General features: G+C 46.7%; 2 protein-coding genes and 1 non-coding gene across 15 annotated transcripts in view; 1 reads left to right on the forward strand and 2 right to left on the reverse strand.

Moving 5' to 3' along the window:
* The window catches only part of LOC119464155 (pre-mRNA-processing factor 39), a 30,696-nt gene extending 29,878 nt beyond the window's left edge, over nt 1-818 (reverse strand). For 7 of the 12 annotated variants that reach the window (XM_049656220.1, XM_037724995.2, XM_037724994.2 and 4 more), the window contains exon 1: nt 499-652. The gene's annotated coding sequence lies outside the window, so the exon portion shown is untranslated. Of the gene's footprint in view, nt 1-498 lie in introns of all 12 variants that reach the window. The other 5 variants (XM_049656218.1, XM_037725001.2, XM_037725000.2 and 2 more) reach the window with 5 other exon arrangements.
* An 80-nt stretch (nt 819-898) lies between these two features.
* LOC119464157 (transmembrane protein 179) lies at nt 899-12,882 on the forward strand. 2 transcript variants are annotated; one of them, XM_049656231.1, is made up of 5 exons: nt 899-934; nt 2,230-2,545; nt 3,584-3,712; nt 5,637-5,721; nt 7,094-12,882. In XM_049656231.1, exons 2-5 carry the CDS (start codon nt 2,259-2,261, stop codon nt 7,274-7,276), a joined length of 684 nt encoding a protein of 227 aa, XP_049512188.1. In that variant the 5' UTR covers nt 899-934; nt 2,230-2,258; the 3' UTR covers nt 7,277-12,882. The 2 variants fall into 2 exon arrangements, with proteins under 2 accessions (XP_049512188.1, XP_037580936.1); XM_037725008.2 differs by having other exon boundaries at nt 918-1,239.
* Nucleotides 12,883-20,224: 7,342 nt separating this feature from the next.
* Nucleotides 20,225-20,414, reverse strand: LOC119465436 (U2 spliceosomal RNA). Its single transcript, XR_005194870.1, has one exon. It is a non-coding gene; the product is annotated as a U2 spliceosomal RNA (small nuclear RNA).
* Nucleotides 20,415-21,538: the final 1,124 nt, after the last annotated feature.

The following is a 21,538-nucleotide window of genomic DNA, read 5'->3' on the forward strand; positions in this document are numbered from 1 at the left end:
TACGCAGGTCAAAGCGCAGGTAACGCATGACGGACTCTCTGGCAGTTCCGATATGGCGACGAGACGCAAAAATACATGCACGGTCCCGATTCAGCTAGCTTACAAAACATATAAAAGTTCAAAACGCACAATAGTTAGGCATTTTTATGCAGCGCAGCTTGGTTTTTCAAATCCCAAACACACGCGTTAGAATACCTGTTCTCACCTGACTACCGAAGCCGTGCGTGTGAAAAAACAAAGGTCGATAACGTTTCGATGACCACGGTTACACCGAAGATCATCTTTCAAGCGATAAGCTACACCAAAGTTAGGCGCGAAACAAGCATGTTCTAGCCAAGGGTGCAGTCACAGATTTTATTTTGCCAAGAAAAGCATAATCAAGAAACCACATAATTCACACTATACGGGAGGTGTACAGAAGCGAAGGCAGACCGACAAAACGATTAATGCTGAAGTATAAATTCAGCTTGGAATGTAAATTCGGAATGTCCAACGTACGTTTGAGGCCAGACAATCAGGTAACGTTCAGCAGGCGAGAGCGGATTAACCTCGATTACTGACCGCAATCAGCCAGTGAGGATGTCTTCTCGGACGATACGGAAGTAGCCGCTGTAGCGAAACAGCGCGGAAGTTCAGCCGTCCCCGCTCCCAAAACGGTCGTGATTAAGTTTATTCGTAGGACGAGAATGTCTTGGAGCAGGAATAATACGAAGCTTACCCAGATTAAATCCGGTCGAGCCAATAAACCGCCACAAAGATCACAGTTTTGTATCACAAGAACGTTCAACTAACGCTCCTAACGCCGCCTCTATTTTGACGGGCAAAAGGCAAAACACGTCGCGCACGCGAGCCATTCAAAACGTGATAGGGCACAAACCGAAACGAGTTGAAAACTCATTATTCTCACATCTGATCAAACCTGTTCATCCACCGCGTGGGTAAAATTTACTTCGAACATAGTCGTGGAGCCCAATGATACTTTGATCAACCGGCGTTCATTTTTTGGGAGGCGAGCGATATCTGCAATAGGCGGATACGGGGACGCGTTTCGCTTCGCTGGTTCAGACGAGGCGGTATCAACATCGGTTTCCTAGGTTTCCAGTTGGTTTATGTGTTAGTATTTGCGCGATTTGTCATCGCCTTGTCGCGCAAGTTGCGATCACGAAGATAACTAGCAACGCCACCAGCCACTACAACCGTCGCAGCTGACATGTGCTGAAAGTTTGTTTATTTACCGAGGTAAGCGCCGCGAGCTCGAATCTTGCGTTTGTCGACCTTTCAAACGTGCGACGTGGTGCGGGCGACCCAAGCTTGTTGTATAGAACAGTGCCAATATCATGGTCATTAGTGATTGCTTATCAGTGGCCTAAGCAAATAAGAGTAGAGCGACACTCTGAAACGATTGTCGAAGCTTCAATCCGATTCGCGACGTCATTGGTGCGGTTAACACGTACCCTGCCTATGCGTGTTAATTGGATTCGGACCAAGTTGGCTCAAATGTTAGCCACGCCTTCTTGCTTGCCAGCAGTTCGTAGTCAAAAAAACTCTGGTGGCCACAGTTTTACTTGTGGGCACTGTTGACATTGTTGGCATTCGAAAAGATCTCGCGCTGAGATTGAGTATGTTTGAATAACGCTTGGGCTGCTGAATTGTTGCTGCTCGCGCCCCAGTGCTCACACGACATGTGGTTTGTGAGGGCTGTGGTGAGGGTACAGTGTTCTAGAGGGTAATAGACCATGCACACAATTGTTTAAAGGCAGGAACGTTTTATGCTAATACCACCAGTAGCTCCCTTCCAAAAAACTGCGACATGACTGACATCTCGACTGACATACACATTTGAATTGGCCGCTCTTGGTGCATTCAAGTCATGTTGAGTCATCCTCAGAAGACTCATCAATTGCTGTTTCATAGTTCAGAAGCTAAGACACTAAATGTTACCTCTTGTGTTTTTTCCCAGTGCAATCAAATTACCCCGAGACACCAGGTACGAGCTTAATGTTAATCCATACTGTTAATGTACAGTGCAGCCGACCCATGAACATGCAGAAGAAACATGGCAGCAATTGTGTCGTCTGCTTCTATTCCACATGTGTGTGCTTTGTGTGGTGTACAAAACTCAGAGCATCCACAAAAGGCTCGTCAGAAATTGCTGCTTAAGCATTTGCATACTTTGATCCAGAAACCGCCTGTCTAGAAATTTTCTCTATGTTCCTTATCTGCATGCAGGATTGCAGTCCGTCTGAATCAGAATCACGATGGGCCTCGGCAACATACTTCTGCTGACACAGGCCACATGTTACACCATAACGCTGATCTTGTCGGTGTGCACAGTCGTGCCGATGGCTGTGCACGTGTCCAAGTTTGATGGCCATTGCCTGCTCTACACTACGGGCACCTTCGACAGCGACGACGGCCACTTCATTGCCCGATGGGCATCGCCCTTCTACTGTTTTTTCACGCTCGCTGTTGGTGGACTCATGGTGGCCGTCTCTTTCATACAGCTGGCCCGCATGTCGATTTTCCTCTACATGGGCACAGACAGGTGCGACTCTCCTTTCATCTATCACTAGTTTGACACTAGTGATGACAACTTTAAAAACAATGCACTTGCCGCACATGGAGGTATGGTCTGCAGGCATGATACCTCACATACGACACTGTTGTCGACTTGTTTGTCACACTTGTGCAGCATCTTAACCAGTTCACTCAGTGATCAACAATTTAATGAATGGTTTTGCATAGCAGAGACATACCAGTATAGACATATACCAGAAGATGCAGACATGAGTAGCTGCACTGGTGGCAACTCCATGTGACACCATGTTTATTCAGAGTGTGCAGAGCTCTTATTGTGATGACAGACTATATTCCACTAATCTGCTGGCGAAAAACACGTCAAATGCGGCATATTCAATACGAAGGTAATTTCCCTCTTCTTTTCAAACAGAAGTCATGCAATATGAGAATGTTTCTAGCATAGTATAGCTGTTCGCATCACTGCAAAATTTCATCAACAGCACTTCTGCTGTTACATACGTCTTTCAGTATTCTTGTACACATATACACTAGTCCGTCATAGCTATGCTGGAACAGTTAAAGCTTTTTATTGTCTTATCTTACTCATACCTTGAATCCAGGAAGCTGTGTTAGTGATAGGGTGAACAGAAAATAACTCGTCAAACACACAAACTCCATTTAGAGATGGGGCACAGCTGATAGAAGGAGATGACGACGTAGTTCAGGCTGTTACAAAAGGCTTCAACATAGCATACAAGGGAACTTGTAGTGGTCACGTGACTCACCTCGTAACTTCCTTCACTTTCAATGAACAGTCATAGGGCCATCACATTAATTCACTGCATTTGCACACATGTTCAGCTGAATGAATGATATCAAAGGGCCTTCAAAATGGCACATTAGCAGGCACGAATCGTGGTTCTGCTTGAAACTGATTCCTAATGAGTATACAACGAAAGACTGCATTGTGTAGCTCACATGCTCTTGGCTTTTGTGATTTTCTCATTAAGAGATGATTGTGCATGATTTGCAGCAATCGCACTTACATTGTGTTCTATCGCAGCTCATTTCTGTCTGCGTTCCTGGACTCTGTGGTCAGTGTCATCGTGATGCTTTTGGTCTTCACGACTTCTGTGCTGGTGTCGGACGGCTTCCGGGCGTGGTGCCGGGCCATCACGCAGCGTTTCCCAGCGTGAGTGCCTGCATTGATGCTTCTCACGGGGACACTAAAAAAGCAACACTAAGTCTGTTTAAACTAGCGATGCATTCTCTCAAAACTGCATTTTAATTAATTTGGTGAGAAAATATTCTTTACTAGTGGAGAAAATGAAAGGCCAAACTGTCCTTTCTTGAATTTCGCTCCAAACCTCGACATGTCAGCATGACATCATGAACTTCAAGGTATGTTCTTGTACAGTCGAACTTCATTACAGCAGACTTCTGTTAGTTTGACTCTGGTTAATTTAATCTCGACCGAAGGTCCGGCCGGCGTTCATACATTTCCTCACTAATAATTCAAACATGACGGGTCAACACGAAACACCTGACCGCAATGGTGACCCTGTCGCAGCCTCTTTATCGACAGCGTCTGTCTTGGCGAAGCTTAGGGGATATTTAATATGTCAAAAACATGCCACCCCCTGCCGAAAACACCTCTTTTCAGGCTACTATAAAAAATTTTCAAGCAAGAACGGTATGAATGATTACGATAATTACCCAATTCTAACATGCACCCCCTCCCCCAATAAAGTTAGTTCAAAAATTACCTCCGCAGTGCAATCAGATACGAAACCAAAACTGCGTTCAGGCATTTCGGAACAGTCACAGTCTACCGTGCCAGCATAGCCAGCTTCATCACCATTGCCATCACAAGGTGGTGACAAGTGCGGTTCTTGCCAGGGTTCTCGTGGTGGCTAGCTAGAACAAAGACCGCTTACCATGCTCACGTAGTGACGCAGCGCTTTCAGTCTTCAATTATGAAAGTTCATTCAAAGGTGAGTTATTTTACATGCTAAGCTAGCAGCAACAAGGTGCATGATGTGTTTTTGGTGTTTGGAGAGTTTGAATGTGTTGCAGGACGAGCTAACGAAGGCGTTAGTATAGGTCTGGGCTGCCATCCTGTATGCGATTGTTGCGGAGTCGTTTTAGAAGTGCAGAATATCAAACTCGCAATAGACGGTACGGAGGACATGGTTGTGGTTCATAGAGAGCGATAAGGCGCTGTATCATAGTTGTGATGAGGGACATTAGCTTAAGTAAACTTCTATTCTGTGAAGGTAAAGTTCACTAGTTTAATCTTTTTTCCTATTGGCAAAATTGGAAGCATGCAACACTTTTTTTTTTTGACCAGGAGACCGGGTGCACGTCAGATTTCTACTTTGTTTAGGAACTCTGATATCATTCTATGTTAGTTTTATACTTTGAACACATTGAAAAAGGGCTGCACGTTCGATTCACAGGCGTGTTAGAAAAGGGAATGTACAGTCTAATCTCGATGTAATGAACACAGATATAATGAATTATTGGGAATAACGAAGTAAATATAAAACATTTCTCGTCGCTTCAGTGTGTAGCAAATATATGCTTACAATGAATATCGGATATAGCGGAGGCAATTTCATGGCAGATTTGACTTCATTTTAACGAGGTTCAACTGCACTGTCAAGTGAATCAGTGGTGTGTTGCAGCTTTCTTTCTGCCTCTTGTTTTATTGACCAATTTCGTTGGTCCCCTCAGGATCGAATTAGCGAAAGTCGGCTGCATAACGAAGTTGCACACTACACAAAAATATCTTGGTTATATCTGATTTATGTTATGAGCATATATTTATTACTGGCCAACGTCAGCTAGAGAAGTTTCCCATTTACTTAATTATATCCAATAATTCATTATGTAAAGGTTTGACTACTGTATTGCTACCTTGCTTGGGTCGTTTGGAAGGAAACGTAGGAAAAGTTATTATAGTGCAACTGGGTGGATGAACATTGTCCGTGTAAACTGTCTCTTTCTGGAATTGTTTCTAGGAGTTGTTGTTCATGTCAAATTCAAATCTGGGGATGTTCCCCCATTTCTGATTGGAAGAAAGAAAAAAAAAAGCTATCTTTTTTCATTTTCAGGTGTGAAGACGCATCAGTCACGCAGATTAGCAAACCGGACCACGTAGACACTGTTGGATTTTACATGCACGTCGGCACAGCTCAGGTAATGCACATTTCCTGTTGAATGTCGTGACTGCTGACTTAACAAATCACTCAAATGCGCTCAAAATTCCTTGTTTGATTCATTACAGAGGATAAAATTGTGTAAGTAAGTACAAGGCAGGCTCCTGGCTTCCCTTCAGTTAATGTATCTGTGTGCTTGATCGTTTAGTAATGGATCAATAATTAGGTCATTATGTTGTAGGTTGTCCAAGTTTTGGGGCAGTTTTGTGAGTGTGTGATTTTCACCAAATCTTAGGTTGTCTAAATTAATGCAGAGCCCTCTATTACAGCATCTCTCATAGCTTATGTATTGCTTCAATACATTAAATGACACCAGCCAATAAATAAATAAATACATAAATAAGCAGGCTTGCAAGCACTTTTGCGTTGATATAATCTTGTGCAATCTTTTTAGAAATGCTGCTGTGGAAAAGTTTCAAGGCAAATTTTAATTTGCTTTTTCTTTTGATGGCGGCGACAAAAACCAGGGGCCACTTGCACAAAAAATTTTACTCTTAGGTTAAAACCTTCATACATGTCACGGAAAATTGTCAAGAGAGGGAGGTCAAATATTTTGTACTAGACACTCTTTTGCCGTGTGACAACTTACTGTGTTTCTTGCAGGAATCCTTTTACACATGTAAAGTTATGTATGTATATTAAAATTTGTGCAAGTGACCGCAGGGTTAGAAAATTTAGATGGAAAAGGAAGAAACTGACATCCTTCAGAAGCATAGCTAAAATCTACAAAATGAACTCATGTGGCTTTCTTGGAAGGAAAGCTTAGCAGCTGAAGAAAAATTATTATTGAACCTGGGACCACTGTCTTTCTGGGCTGGTTACTCTACCATCTAGTAGAGCGACCGGTGACTATCAGATGGCAGCGGGAGGTTGATTAATCAGTAACTTAACGATTCAGCATCTCAATAAACTCGATTTGAGTTGTCTATTGGTTAGGTCTCACGCTACCATCTGCTAGCCTCTTGTTCAGCTCATATGGTAGAACGACCGCCTCGGAAAGGCATTGGTCCCGGATGCGATCGCAGGACCAGGATAAATATTTTTGAAAAAAAAAAAAAAGCTTTCTTCCTAAAAAATCTCTGCACATTTCCTTTGTAGCTTTCTGCCATACTTTTTCGATCAGTGACAATTTCTTTTCTTTCATAAAATATCAACCTTGTGGATTTCTGCAGAACTGACTTGCTATAAAAAACCGAAGTTATGAACAAAATAAATGCAGTTGCATTTAAAAGCTTTTAAGCTTATCACTTGCCCGCCTACCAGCCTTGCCAACTCGGGTACTTGCAAGGCACTATGGTGATTCAGACTGATCCTTGCTGTCCTCTTTTTTTTTTTTTGTTCTCTCTTTTAAGTTTGGTGCCTGGAGTTCTTGGGTGTGCTGGGTTCTCCAGGCAGTGCTGTGCACGCGCAAACTGTGCCTCTACCACGAGCGTGAGAACCTTATGATCAGCATGGCCCGCGAACGACGTCTCCTCAACGCCTCGCACGAATCCCAGGCGCAGACCTTCGACGACACGATCCCCATCCTCGACTGAAGGAAGAGAGAGATGAAAATTCATCGCGCAATCAACTCTGCGACGGCTGCCACCGCCTTCAACAGAGACGAAATTTCCAAGCTCCAAACTTCGACGGTTCGCTCACGAAGCAGCCTCGTGCTATTTTCGCTCTCAGTTTATTCCGAGATCTGCAGCTTCTGGCGAGGCCACCTGACTTTGAACCATGTTTCCGTTAGCGTGGCGGTCATTGTAGACCCTACCGTAGATGCGAAAGTCCTCGAGATTGTTCACGTCGTTGTTGTTGGGGGCTGTGTGTGCAAGGGATATTCTATCCACACAGTGTAGTGCTAATTTGAAACCGTCTTGTGTGGGCTTCGACCGTCTTGTGCATACAGCACTGCGAGTGTTTTTTAAATGAGCAATCTTAGATGTACCGTAAATGCAAAGGTCTTGTGTTGTGTTGTGTTGCAACTGTGGACGGGGCTGCATGTGTGAGAGATGTTTTACACGGTATTGTGTGTTTCGACTGTCTTGTGCGAGAAGCATTGCAAGCGTTTTTATTGTGAGAGCAATCTCACAGGATCGACAAGCTGTCCCGACATTCATAGTGGCTGTGAAGTTGCATACCTGTAAATAGCTGAGCTACAGCAGGAGTTACGAACATGAAGATTATTTTTTTTCTAGTATATAAATCATACCTCGGTGAACGAAAGCATGACGTGCATCCATTCCAGTGGACCCTTTACAAAAAACTGCCGAGGTAGCTTACCTGCAGTGTGTACTAGCCTGAACGTGGAGACAGGTGCATTGTTACAATGCTGATTGATGCGCAGCAGCTTGTGCATTGTTCTTGCTTTCTTGCATTTCTTTTCATCTTATTCAATCCACAAAAGCAACAACAACATGCCAACTGGCCAGTTAACACCATTTTAAAGCTGTCTGTGATGGCCACCTTGTTTTGCGCAAGTGTCCATTGCGGGAAAGCCATGTTGGCACTCTACTATAGGGTCAATTACTGGGTAATGCTGCTTACAGAAAAGGAACCAAGCCATTTGTACTGCTCTTTGTCCTGTCTGATGACTTCCTGTGAGAAGTAACATGGCGCCTTGTATTGCAATTCCTCACAGTGTGGAGACAATCCCCAAGGATTGTGACACGTGACAAAAAAAAAAATGCAAGCGCATCGACAGTGCACTTGCTTACAGTTGTGTAACAGTTGACAGTTGTGTAAGTGGCTACCTTGCGTCAAGACCATGAAGCACTCCATAACTGAATAAAGCATCCGATTAGAGCTAGCTTTACAAAGGACTGTTGCTTGAAACCAAGCGAAAAGACTAGTATCAGTGTTGCGCCGGTATTTTGCAGCGATGCCTTTCCGGTAAAAATGCCTTTTCGCGCTTATCGCGCTTTGTCAGTGGTCAGAGCGACGGTCCGCTCGCGTTATCAACGGGATCAGCTGGCCGTGAGTGGTGGTTGATAAGAATAGTATAGAATAAGTCATAAGGCATTGCTACAAAATCGCGGCCTTGGAGTCTTGGCTCCCGTGCAACTTTGTTCACTTTCCAACTGTGCCTTCTGTTGCGAAAGTTAATGTCAGAGTTGTAGAAGACCACAGTTTGTCGAGAGATCTTCGAAGCCGTAGAATGTGTTGCTGTTCTCTACAGCCAGTACATCAACACTACTTGCATTAGTTGAACAGGCTTACTTTTGCTGCTTCGCTTACTCAAACTGCATTCCTTAGGGATTGAAATTAGGAAATGCTCCTTATGGTGGCCTTTGCTGGCTAAAATGGGCTCCTTGTAAAATTTTTATGATATCGAAACACAGTCAAGCCTAGAGCGGCAAACACTTGTGCATCGAAACAATCCGATATATTGAACAACACGAACAGATGGCTAAATTCACATTGTTTGAGCCTTTGGATGCCTTTTGTATGTGCTGATGTGGCTAGTCGTACGACAGATCGAATGGATTTTAAGTACGTGGGTTTCACACTTTATGTTGTCAGTCCAGCTAAATGAAATCGTTGTCAATCCTACCTAATCAACACACTTATCAAAGCTTTACCCTACTAGTATATGGTGTACAGATGGTTGTTTGTTAGTTCTTGCACGGTCACTGCTTTCAATGAGAAAAAGCTCGCTGCGTATCAAATTCAAGTTGTTCTTTAAAGCGAATAGTTTTTCTTTGGCTCTTTCTTCTGTTTTCGTGGTTGGTGGTTGGACTTTCTCCGCTGATGAATGAGGAGAAGGTAGTGCTGTAGGCAGGGGGAGGGGGCTGCCACGAGAAATCAAGCCAGTGGCCAGAAAGTAGATTGTCAGGGGATAGGGAAAGATGTTGGTGTCTCTGGACCTTGCTGGTTGGTTGGAAAGGCATTCGCATCACGCCAGAGGTTGGCGAACATCGTGGGTTGGTGAAGCGGTGGCCCAGTGTGGTGCTGCGATGGCTGTGGCAGAAGTGACAGTGCCAGCAGACAGTCAAAATCCTTGATGTCACGAGGAACTGGTGCTGAAGGAACAGAAGTAGGATTGGCTGACTGAAAGCAGTAGGAGGATTGGCGTCAATCTGTGTATGCCATGGCCGTTGAGGAAAGAGAAGGAAGGTTGTACCACTGACGCAAGGCTCGGCAAGAATGTGCGGATGCCGTTGACCGCAAAGGACCGAGGAGGAACGTTGCACCAACTTTCACAGATAATTAGGTGGATGCCGAAAGCCATTCGCTTACTCTGACAATCATCTTCGATGTTTACTGCATAATTTTTTTTTGTCGAACAAATCTAAGCATTTCCTGGTTTTTAAAAAACATGGTTGTAGCGGCATTAGCTCGTAGTTTTGATATCTACAGCATGGATTTTTTTTTTTTTTAGTTTACAGAATTGCCTTTTTAAGGGATATGACAGAAAAGTGCTAAATCAGTTTAAACTAGTAGAGTACTCTTTAGAGTTTCAATTGTGCTTTTTTTTTAGCAAGGAAAAGCTTGAAGGTGTTGCGTGGAAAAAGAAAGTCGGACATATTTGTTGAATTTTGCACCCAGATGGTGATGCTGAATATGTAAGTGTGATGTCACAAGTGTCATTGTATTCTTGTGTTTATGGGACAATTTTTTTAAATGCTGGAGGAGTTTCACAAAGTTTCTAAGTTTAAGTCCTTACCTTCATGTTGAGCTCAAAGTTATCTTTATCTATAGACAAACACCTAAGCAGTCCTGAACAGATGCTATCAAAATACGCAATGTCATGAGAAACTCTATATTGCAACGTTGATGACATCAGTGGAATGTCGCAGGCTTTATCGTATATTTGCATACTCGGTCCACTTTTTTATGTTAGTAATGTTTCCAAAGACTTGCCCTGTTTCATGTTCACTTGCTTTTGAATTCATGTTATGTTTACAATTGTAGACAAAGGTACATCTATCCCTGAGCAGCCAGTGTCAAAATACTTGATGCCACAGAGAACAAGTGCCGAAATTTGAAGCCGTCATTAGCCCCTATTCTGCTTTCTGGTCTCTTATTTGCATATCACGCATTACATCAGAGCAAGAGTGACCTGTTAGGTATTCCAGGAACCATACGTTTTTAAATTACCTTTAATTTTTCTATTCTTTTCGCCCTTTTGCATTTGCTCACACAAAGTCATTCTCCCCAGTACAGTGGAATCTCGATACGATTTTCATGTGAACCGGATAATAAAACGTATCATCCGAAAATCGTATTATCCAGAATACATTGCTCTTTAAGACATTGGCCGGTAAACGAACAAAAAACGTATTATCCCGAAAAATGTATTATGCAGAATCGTATCAACGAGATTCCACTTTATTGGCTAGTTAGTAATACGGATAATAAATGCATAAGAAAAACGTTGCCTTACAGAATAGGGCCTGAGGATTGTAAACAACCAGTGTAGTAGGGACACCAAAGGAAAATGTTCAGTTGCGTTAAATCGATAGAGTAATTGCCTAGAAATCTATCATAGTTTTCTGTATGACAGTATATGACTTCGTTGCGTAAGTGCCGCTGAAGGTCCCACTACAGCTTCTTAATTTGAACCGCCCGTGCCAAAACAGATGAGCTGACGTGATCCCCGTGTGACCTCCCTCTCCGCCACTCTTTGTGAATCAGCCACTGCTGACGTTACGATGTACCGTAGTCTACAACAGGTGGTGCAACTCTAATCTTTCATTTTCGTTGTTTCCTCAATTACAAAAGCTCTGTTCTCGCTACGAATAACCAATTCGTTATTACAGATGCCCGATCTTTTAATTTACCTAGATTAAATTTTTTTTGCTGTCCCTTTAATGGCTGTACCATTTTGTAGCATTTTAATTAACAGCAGCTCCTCATCTGTTGGTGCTGCTAATTTTATATATGCATACTCTTGAATGCGCATTTACACAATGAACACTCGCATGAGGTTGTTGGCTGGTTCTCTTCTTGGTCCTGTCTATGTGATACAGCGTCATTGATGTAATGCATGCTTTTTGCTTGGCTGCTTTTCCTTTGCGTGCTAATGGCCCTTCACTTGTTTTGCCTATGCATTAATTTTTTTTACACCACCTGTATTTGAATTTACGCACCTCTATAGTTTTACTCTGTTGGGAGATTGTAGCCGATACTGTTGAGAACAATCAAGTGTTTAAACTATAAGTGAAAAATGTGCACAAGGTGCTTGCCGTGAATGTCGCCTGCTTTAAGTGTAGTTGCTTGCTTTGAAGTTGAGTGTCTCACTATACCTGGAGTAGCAGTTGAATATTTGACTTCAGAATGCAAACTTTGTGTTCAGCTACAGTCAAGCCATGTGGATTTGAACTCTTACGAACACTCAATTTTTGTCTGAATTATTTGAAGAGATAAGGTGCGAAACGTAATTGTGTCTTATTGTATGAAGGAATGTGTGCAGAATGTGATTTTGTGCAGATTATGCGAGTCGGTGACAGGCCACTGCTGTCATTAATGGCAGAGAGGAGAGAGTTCTTCAGCATATTTGATATACTGGAGCCTCGAGCATGTACCAAGCTCAGTGGTGCCATCTTGTTGCACTGCCTGTCAAAATATGCAGCAACTTCAATATCGAATGTGGGCATGTTTTGACACCTATTTATATCTTGGTAATGTTCCTGTTCTGAGCTGTTATTGGCTATGTTGCTCTGCCTAGAGAAACCAGAAAGATCGGATTAGGCAACTTCAAAATTATAAGTGCAAACTTGGGGGGCGAGCCAGAATTCTTAGATTCATTTACATTAATAAAATTCTAAATTATCATGAATCGAGTGTACTTTAAATAGCATGTTTTGAAGGTGTTGAGGTTGCTTCCTAAGGAACTAATCAGCATCTGCTGCAGGTTTTTCTTGGTTTTGTTGGCATAAACGTTGAGGAGTTTGTTGAATGACTGTTGAGCATGCGCCAAAGTGAAAACTGTGAGTATGGGACAATACTTTTGCTTTAGAGGGTCGCTTGTGTGATACTCCTTTTTATTAGCAAAGAAATCTTGGTGTGTTATTGTATTTGTCGCCCGTGTGTTGTGCAAATCAAGTCCCAAGTTTGTCATGCAACTGTGTATACTTTTAAGGTTCTTGTGCCTAGCTTTATTTATACTAAGTATATTCCTATAGAGCGCAATACATTGAATGTTATTTCGCAGTGGCTCTATCAGTTTCATTTGATAAACCAGTGTCTTGCTCTTTTGAAAATTGTCACGGGTCTCATTAGCTGAACACCTGTCTAGCAACTGTAGAAGATTGTTTCAAATGAATTTTGACCTTTACAGGGGCTAACTGCAGTGAGACTTTACATCATTTAAAAAAATATTTGTAGTGGCATTCTAGCTACAGAGAAAACTTGGCGCAAAATTTTGGGTGCAACCTGCAAGTGGGTGCATCAGAAACAGCTAGCAAATATGACGTTTTCCATACCAGAATTTAAAAAAAATGCTGCACTTGCGAAAGAAAAGTTTTGTGAATTTGACTCCTGAATTGCTAATTAAGTGTGATAGCTAGCTTTACGGTTTTGACACGGTGGCTTTGGTGGCATGTGCTAAAGTTATATCGATATAACGACGTCGGTAACATCGGCAATTTGCTTCGCTATATTGAAATTTCATCATAATAAAATTAGTCCTTTTATGCAAATAAGTGCAGTCGCCGATCGATTTTTCTTACAGGGTTGGGGCTGCAATGTTTTCCGAATAATCGAGCAATTGGAAATTAAGAAAAGAAAATTAATTTTGTTGAATCTGAGAGCCGGCGACGAAAGACGGTTTCATGCATCTTTACAGCGCCGGTACGAACTGGCTGATATAGTGTCGCCCGCAGTGGGATGACACCATCATGAAAAGCGCCAGCAGGGGGGGGGGGTAGGGTAGGGGAGGGGGCGAATGCTTTGTCTACCTCACGCTTCAACGCTTCTCCGAAACTCGACATTACGCCACCTCCAGTACTAAACGCGCGGGAAGACAGCGCACATGATGTGACGCCATCTCGGCACGACCACTCTTTGCACACGCGGCAGATTACCTCTAAAACAGGGCACACGGACTGCATACATGCACTCAGCCGCGCCGACAGCCAAGCGCATGCAGCCACGGCTGTGCTAAAAAAGAAGACGTGGGCCAACCTGCCCCTTACTTTATGTGGAACATGAGGCTGCCCTGCTTCGGTGGTTGTGCTGCGCTCGATTTGAGAAGTGTGTTCGTAAGCAGTTGCTCGTAATTCAACCATTTCACTGTCTATATCTGCGATAGTTGTTATTTTTTGTTTCGGTATTCCTTCGCAGTGGCAGTGAAATTGCGTTATATTGAAATCGTGCATGAACACACTTATATTCAGTATCTGAATACATGGCGGTCTATGGACAAGAACTTATAAAAAAGGCAAATACTTCGTGTTATTGAGAATTTCATTATATTGAAGTCGTTATATCGAGGTAATGGTCTGTCCATTGATAATATGCACAAACACTTTAAGATGTCCTGCTCATGAAAGTTTAACAGTATCTCCTGCCTTTGTGTGTTCACAAACAGAGCTGAAGTGAGATTGTGTTCCAGATGACGAACAAGGCGCGTTTTGCGCATGTACTGCACGTGTACTGCGCCGGTTAGATTCGCGGGCAACTTTATTCGACGCATGGCCCGTCGCGTTTTATTGCGATAGCAATTATATGGACACTCCAAGCGCACTTCTGACGTCGTCGTCCCCGTCGCCGTGAGGTTCCGTGTAAAGTTTAACGGCGATAAAATCGTCGCCGCGCACTGTACGCTGTGTGTGCGAGTGAAAGCGTACGTGCGAGGGGAGCCGGCAATCGCAGCTGAATCTAGCGAACGCAAGGGAGGGGAGTTTCAGGGTCGTTGCATGCGAGTGGACGCGCCGCATATGGGCTCCTTCTTCAAAGTCCACAGCGACCGGACATTTTGACCTGACGCTCTCGAAATTGCCATCATCGCATCCGGGAAGGTGAGCCGCACATTTTGAACCCACCCGGCTATCGCTGGCCCGCCCGGGTCGGATTTTTCGGCCTTTTTTCCGTTTCTCCGGCGCTCGCCGGAGCTAGGCCTATATACTTTTGGCCTAGCGTCCGCGACCCCCCGCAACCCACTCAGCCATGAACTATCAAGTAGTTGGCACCGAAATCGACCCCGCCGAAGTCCAAAACGGAGAATGGGAGACCATCCTGCGTCTCCGTAACCGATACCGCCCGGCGACTGCCAGTCAATCTCCCCAACACTCCGCAGGGCTGTTACCGGAACCCAACGACGGCGACGGCCGCCCAACTGAGAAATCCCGACATGCGACGCCATTGACGCGTTTTCGACGCGCGCCTCTCCCGCAACTCCCGCGGGGAGACCTCAAGGTCGTAGTTAGACCGCGCGGCGGTTTCGACGTATCCAAGGAGACCCCCCGCAGGCTTTTCACAGCGATATGCGCAGCGACTAAAATACCCCTGCAGGAAGCGCTCGCCCAGGACCAGGTGCGGCTGCACCCAGCCAACAACACCTTCACGATCAGCACACCAGTGGAGGCTCGAGCTCGCACTTATGCCCAAATCACATCAATTACCATCGGCACTAACTCAACTGATGCCACCGCCTACCTCGCTCCGCCCGATGACGCCGTGCGGGGCGTCATTCATATGGCCCACAGTGGTGAGTCACACGCGGAAATCATAAATGGACTTGTCCCCTTCAATCCTGAGCTCCCAATCATTGACGCGCGGTCCTTTGGAAAAAAGCGGTCAATAATTATCACTTTCGCCACTGGACCTCTGCCCAAAGCTATCCGCTTTTGGGCGGGTGTTCACACATGTTTTCCCCATCGACCCAAAATGGAGACATGCTACAACTGCCGCCGCATCGGACACCGCCAGGATGTCTGCCCCGCACCAGCCAGCGGATGTTGCCACAATTGCGGTGAAACGCACACGCCGACCGATCCCCCAACCTGCCCACCCAAGTGCATCGTCTGTGGGGACGGGCATCATACTGGAAACATACAATGCAAGTACCGGTACGCCCGCCCGCAACCACGCACTACCCAGCCAGCTACCGGACACCAGTCAAGAACCCGGGAGCAGACGCCAGCCCCTCGAAAGTCATCGCGCAGTGCAAGCAGTGCGCGCTCCGCCTCCCGTGACCGCAGCAACAAGCCCCGCCAGGACCTCACATGGGCCGACCGTGTAAGGAAATCGCCGCCTGCCTCCACCCAGAAAATTCCGGACCACAACGAAGGGGAGCTCCGGGCCCTGCGGGAGGAGGTAAGCCGCCTCACAGCCCTCACTCAGCGCTCACTTGCCTCTCCTACTCTTTCTCTCTCAACTTCACCTCCTACTCTAACACAAACCAACACCGCTCCCCCTCAATCACCACCCTCAAAAAAACAACGCATCACTCCCTCACCGCCTGCCTCCGGGCCGACCGATGTCGACTCTAAACTGAAAGAGCTCTCCGACCAATTCGACAAAAAACTAAAAAATCTTGAGATTCGCCTCGAAAGTAATTTCAACGCCCTTCTCTCTGACCTCACTACGAAATTGGAAACGCACATTGAACGCTGCATGGAATCCATACTCCAGAAGATGGTTGGCCTTCTCGAAGCACGCCTCACACAACTCCCCCCGCTCTCTACCCCTCTTCTCCCCACAGCACAGCCTACCGCCATAGAACCCCATATCCCAATAGATACCAGACTCGCCCCTCTCATCCATCCGCCTACGCTCCAATATGGCGGGACGGGGCAACAGTAATTATCTACACATCCTAACCTGGAACTGCCGCGGCTTCCGGGGTAAGCGCGCGCCCTTGCAGCTTCTACTTCCTACACTTTCCCCAACGCCCCAAGTCCTTCTTCTCCAAGATACTGCCACTCAGGCCGCACTCCCCGGTTACAACTCCACACACTCTGACACCACAAACACACCCAGGGCATCCACACTTGTGCACCGTACTCTAACACATAAGACGCATTACATCACGTCAGAGACGCCCTGCGTGATCACCGAAATTATCCATCACACACATACACTCCCATCCATCTTTATTGCCAATATCTACCACCCCCCATCCAAACCGATGGCCACGTTGGAGTCCCTCCTCCGAGAGCTGCACCGCCTGGTAGGGAAGCACCCCCTACTAATCGGTGGGGATTTCAACAGTCAACACACTGACTGGGGATACAAAACAACCACACACAGAGGTCGCAGGCTCTGGCTGCTCCTGCAGAACCTCCAACTTTCCGTCCACAACAATTTTCAGACTCCTACGCGAATCGGCAACAGTGTCAGCATGGACACTAGTCCGGATCTGGTGCTCAGCTGCTCCCTCCGTGATGTGACTTGGACGAGAACACAACACACACTGGGCAGTGATCATTACATGATACAAGTCACGGTCCCATTCAAGCCACCCCGGCACACCTACATGACACACAAACTAATTAACTGGGACGCTCTCCGCACCACGCGAACTGCCAGTCCTGACAACCCCATCACCGACATCAACGACTGGGTAGACTCTCTTCAGACTGACATCCAACACCATACGCAGCAGATTGAAACCACCACAGACGTCCCCACCCTAGACTCCCGACTCGCCCACCTCTGGGAGGCCTACCACAGTCTCCTAGAGAGGTGGAAACGCGGTAAACATAACAGAACACTCAGAAAACGCTTAGCCACTCTACAATCTCAAATTCAATTACATTCGGAGGAGCTCTGCCGCTCCAATTGGGGACAAGTATGCGACGGCATCGCCGGGAGACTGTCCGCAAAACGGGCGTGGCAGCTCCTCCGACACCTCATCGATCCGTCGAAAACAAAAAACACCACCCAGCACCATGTCACCCGGCTCATACACGCACACATAGACAACCCCGATGCTCTCTTGGATACACTCCGCGACACATACACCTCACCCGGCATACCAACTCCTCTCCCCTCATATACAGGACAGGCGAACCCCGAACTCGATACCGCCATAACAGAGGCGGAGGTCAGAGCAGCCCTCCTGACTCTCCGCACCAAATCTGCACCCGGCGCCGACCAGGTCTCCAACACAGCGCTCCGTAATCTGGACGATCGATCGATCGCTCGTATCACGGAGTATTTCAATCAGTGCTGGAAGGAGGGCACCCTCCCCCAGTCCTGGCGCCACGCGAAGGTAATCTTCATCCCAAAGCCCAACAAACCACTTACACTCCAAAACCTTCGCCCAATCTCGCTAACCTCGTGTCTCGGAAAGCTTTTCGAGCACGTGGTATCAGCGAGACTCACACAGCACATGGCAGACCATGACTTATACCCTCACAGCATGGTGGGATTCCGTCCCCATTTGTCCGCACAAGACGCCATGTTGCAAATCACCCATGACATCTTCGACCCGCTCATTCCAGGCCACACCAAGGCAGTCTTGGCTTTGGATTTATCCAAAGCCTTTGATCGCGTTGAACATCACGCGATCATGACTGCACTCTCCCCACTGAATGTGGGTGCACGTACGTACACCTACATTCAGGCCTTTCTCACAGCACGCACGGCTGAGCTTCGCTTCGGCCCGCTCACCTACCCCACATACTCTCTAAAAAGCATCGGCACCCCGCAAGGGTCCGTCCTCTCACCTTTCTTATTTAATATCACTCTGATCCCCCTAGCACGACAATTGGCAACCGTTCCTCACCTGAAACATACTCTATACGCTGACGACATCACGCTATGGACTACCCATGGCAGTGATGGCACCATACAGGACACTATCCAAGCAGCCGCCAATCTGACCCAAAACTATGCAGTCAGCGTAGGACTTTCTTGTTCCCCAGAGAAGTCCGAGATGCTCTGCATCCGTCCCAAGAACCGCAACTCACCCTGCTCCCCCATCGTCATCGAACTGGAAGGCAGACCGGTACCAGAGGTGAAAACTCTCCGGATATTGGGTATGCTTATCCAGAGTGACGGGAAGAACACTACTACACTCCGCAGACTCAAGCAAGTGGTGGGGGCGATCTCGCACCTCATCCGCCGGGTCTCGTGCCACCACAGGGGCATGAGGGAGCGTGACCTATGCCGCCTTGTTCACGCCTTTGTGCTCAGCCGTGTGCTCTACTCCACCCCCTACCTCCAGCTCTCTCGTCGTGAAACTGACGCCATGGATGCTCTCATTCGTAGAGCATACAAAGTCGCCCTCCACCTTCCCATAAATACACCTACCGACCGACTCTTACAACTTGGCCTCCACAACACAATCGGGGAACTTGTAGACGCACACCGCCAAGCACAATACCTTCGCCTCACACAAACCGACACTGGCCGGTGCATCCTGCATTCCCTTGGAATCCGGATACCGGCCAACGATCCGACATTACGCCCCATATCAAGACCCTTACACCGCGAACTTCTCATTAAGCCACTTCCCCGTAACATGCACCCCGACCACCACCATAAGCGCCGCAGAGCTCGCGCTGCAGCCCTCCACCGATATTACGGCTCGGAGCCGGACGCCGTATGGGTGGACGCAGCCTGCACGGGCGATGAAGCGGTCGCTGCGGTGGTGGATAACACTCTCTCCCCCATCGGAACACACACACTCCCCCCAGACACCTCTCCCGAAGCTGCAGAGGAAGCTGCCATTGCCCTGGCCATCGTCAACACAGAAGCCCGGTATGTTTTATCAGATTCCAAAACTGCAATCCTAAATTTCGCACGAGGCCGAGTCCACGTTCCTGCTTTTTGCATACTGGACTCGCCCGCCGCGCCCCCGCCCCGTCATGTGGAGCTGATTTGGGTGCCCGCGCACTGCGGGAATCCTGGAAACGAGGCCGCAGACCTCTTAGCCCGAGGTTCTTTAAACCGGGCTCTTGCGGCCTCCGATCCGGGATTCACGAAGGAGCGCGCGCACACTTTCAACGAGCTGACGCATGCCTCCAAGGCGGCGCGCCAGCTGTACCCTCCACCGCACGAATCCCTTAGCAATCGACAAGCAACCCTTTGGCGCCAATTACAGACACACACTCTCCCCTCTCCTCTCATTCTTTCTCACTATCACCCACTTTTCCTCACTTCAGCCTGTACTCTCTGTCCGGAACCTCGCGCTTCTGCTCTCCATCTCCTTTCTCATTGCCCGGCGGATCCTCCCCCGCGGGGCCTAGAGCACCTGAAGACTTGGGAGGACTGGGAGACCCTGCTCCGCTCCGGAGACCCGGTCGTGCAGACCATTGCCACTGACCGGGCTGCCAGCGTTATGGACCGGACTAACATAAACGCTTGAGTGCCGTGGGGTCGTGCGGGGGCCCTGGAGCCTGCGTGCTCCAAACTCCCCAGTCTATATAATAAAGTTTTTATGATGATGATGATGTGCTTTACCTGTGCGTGCGTGACACCGTGCTTGTCATTTAGTTACACGATGACGACGGTGACGCGCACCACCTCGACAACACGGCTTTCGCTCAGGGACATTGGATGTCGACGAATGATGAGTATGCGTAGTATACTTCTAATTTTTGATTTCTGAACAGTGGGCCGACCCCGGCTGCAGTGCAATACCGGGACGACCCGTGGCACCGGAGGAGCAAGCCCCGCCCAGGCGCCTCGCTACAAAAATATAGTTAATATCAAAGACCCATCATAGGGCCGTATCAGATATTAAGCTGATAAGAACAGATACTATTATTGATCTTAGCCAAAAGGCCGAGAAGCGATAACTACCGCCATCCGCTCAAGTGGCCGCCTCTTAGCGGACCGCCAACATGGAGCCGGTGAAAAGCGACGCGAGAAACAAAAATTGCGAATTACTCGCTAAAATAAACCTGCTGGATTGTTGCAGTCAATTCTATTGAGGTGTACGTAGGATAACCGTTATACTATACTGCCTACAACTCATCGTATTTACATCTCGAAGCGAAAATAAACTACGCGCGGTCGCTAAACGTGCGTACAGGCAGGTCCAATCAACGCCACTCCTTGGCCAGCCGCCAGATGGCGACGCCGTTCCAGGTCGCTCACTCCACTGCAGACGCCTCGCTGCAGCCTTGAGCTCGTGCGGACGGGCGGCTTGCGCGTGTTTCACGCTCGCTGGCGTTCTCCAATTTAGTGATACCATGCGAAAGCGGTATCCACCTAGAGCAATAAGATATATCGAGCTAGTTGGTTCATGCTCAAAGGGGTAAACTGCACGATAGGAAGAAACGCATGCGACGAAGCGCAGAAGCTGCGTTTTTAAGTGTCGTGTGTTTCTTCCTGCCGCGTAAACCTTTCACGTAGTTTACTTTTCCCATACAGCAGCTTGGCACGTTTTCTCACTGCTTTTACTTGCTTAACACTTTGGTCTCGGGCAGTTATACGCCAGCTAGCGAGACCAAATTTGTTATCCACAGAAATAACAGCACAACTTTCTTGTAAACCAATGAATGCTCTATTAAAGAAAACGAAGTAAAAAAAAAACAACTGTATGCCCCCATATATATATATATATATATATATATATATATATATATACAGGGTGTTTCAGCGAACACTTTCAAAATTTATTTAAGGTTGCCTGTGGCAGATAGCCCAATTCTAGTTAATGAGCTGGTCTACTCAAAGAGGCGGACATTACTTGCACAAAAAATTGAAATGCATAATCGACTAATTAGCGAAAATTCACTAATTAAGTTTTTAACTAATTACCTGATGGCCTATATTGCAATTTACAAATTGTAGCCGTGGAGTTCGCAAGGCGGGTCCACTTAGAATTAATTCTCAGGATGACACCAGTTTCGAGATATTAATTGCCGAACTTGCAGAGAAATGCATGGGCGTTCCAGTTAATTTTGTGCTTCAAT

This window comes from Dermacentor silvarum, chromosome 9 (assembly GCF_013339745.2).
Source record: "Dermacentor silvarum isolate Dsil-2018 chromosome 9, BIME_Dsil_1.4, whole genome shotgun sequence".
In the NCBI taxonomy this organism is placed as follows: Eukaryota; Metazoa; Arthropoda; class Arachnida; order Ixodida; family Ixodidae; genus Dermacentor; species Dermacentor silvarum.

Bases quoted from the DNA above. Each gene is read 5' to 3' on its own strand.
- LOC119464157 (XM_049656231.1), top strand. From the start codon at position 2,259: ATGGGCCTCGGCAACATACTTCTGCTGACACAGGCCACATGTTACACC. The intron at 2,546-3,583 runs GTGCGACTCTCC...GTTCTATCGCAG, and splicing joins CTCTACATGGGCACAGACAG to CTCATTTCTGTCTGCGTTCC. The intron at 5,722-7,093 runs GTAATGCACATT...CTCTCTTTTAAG, and splicing joins TGCACGTCGGCACAGCTCAG to TTTGGTGCCTGGAGTTCTTG.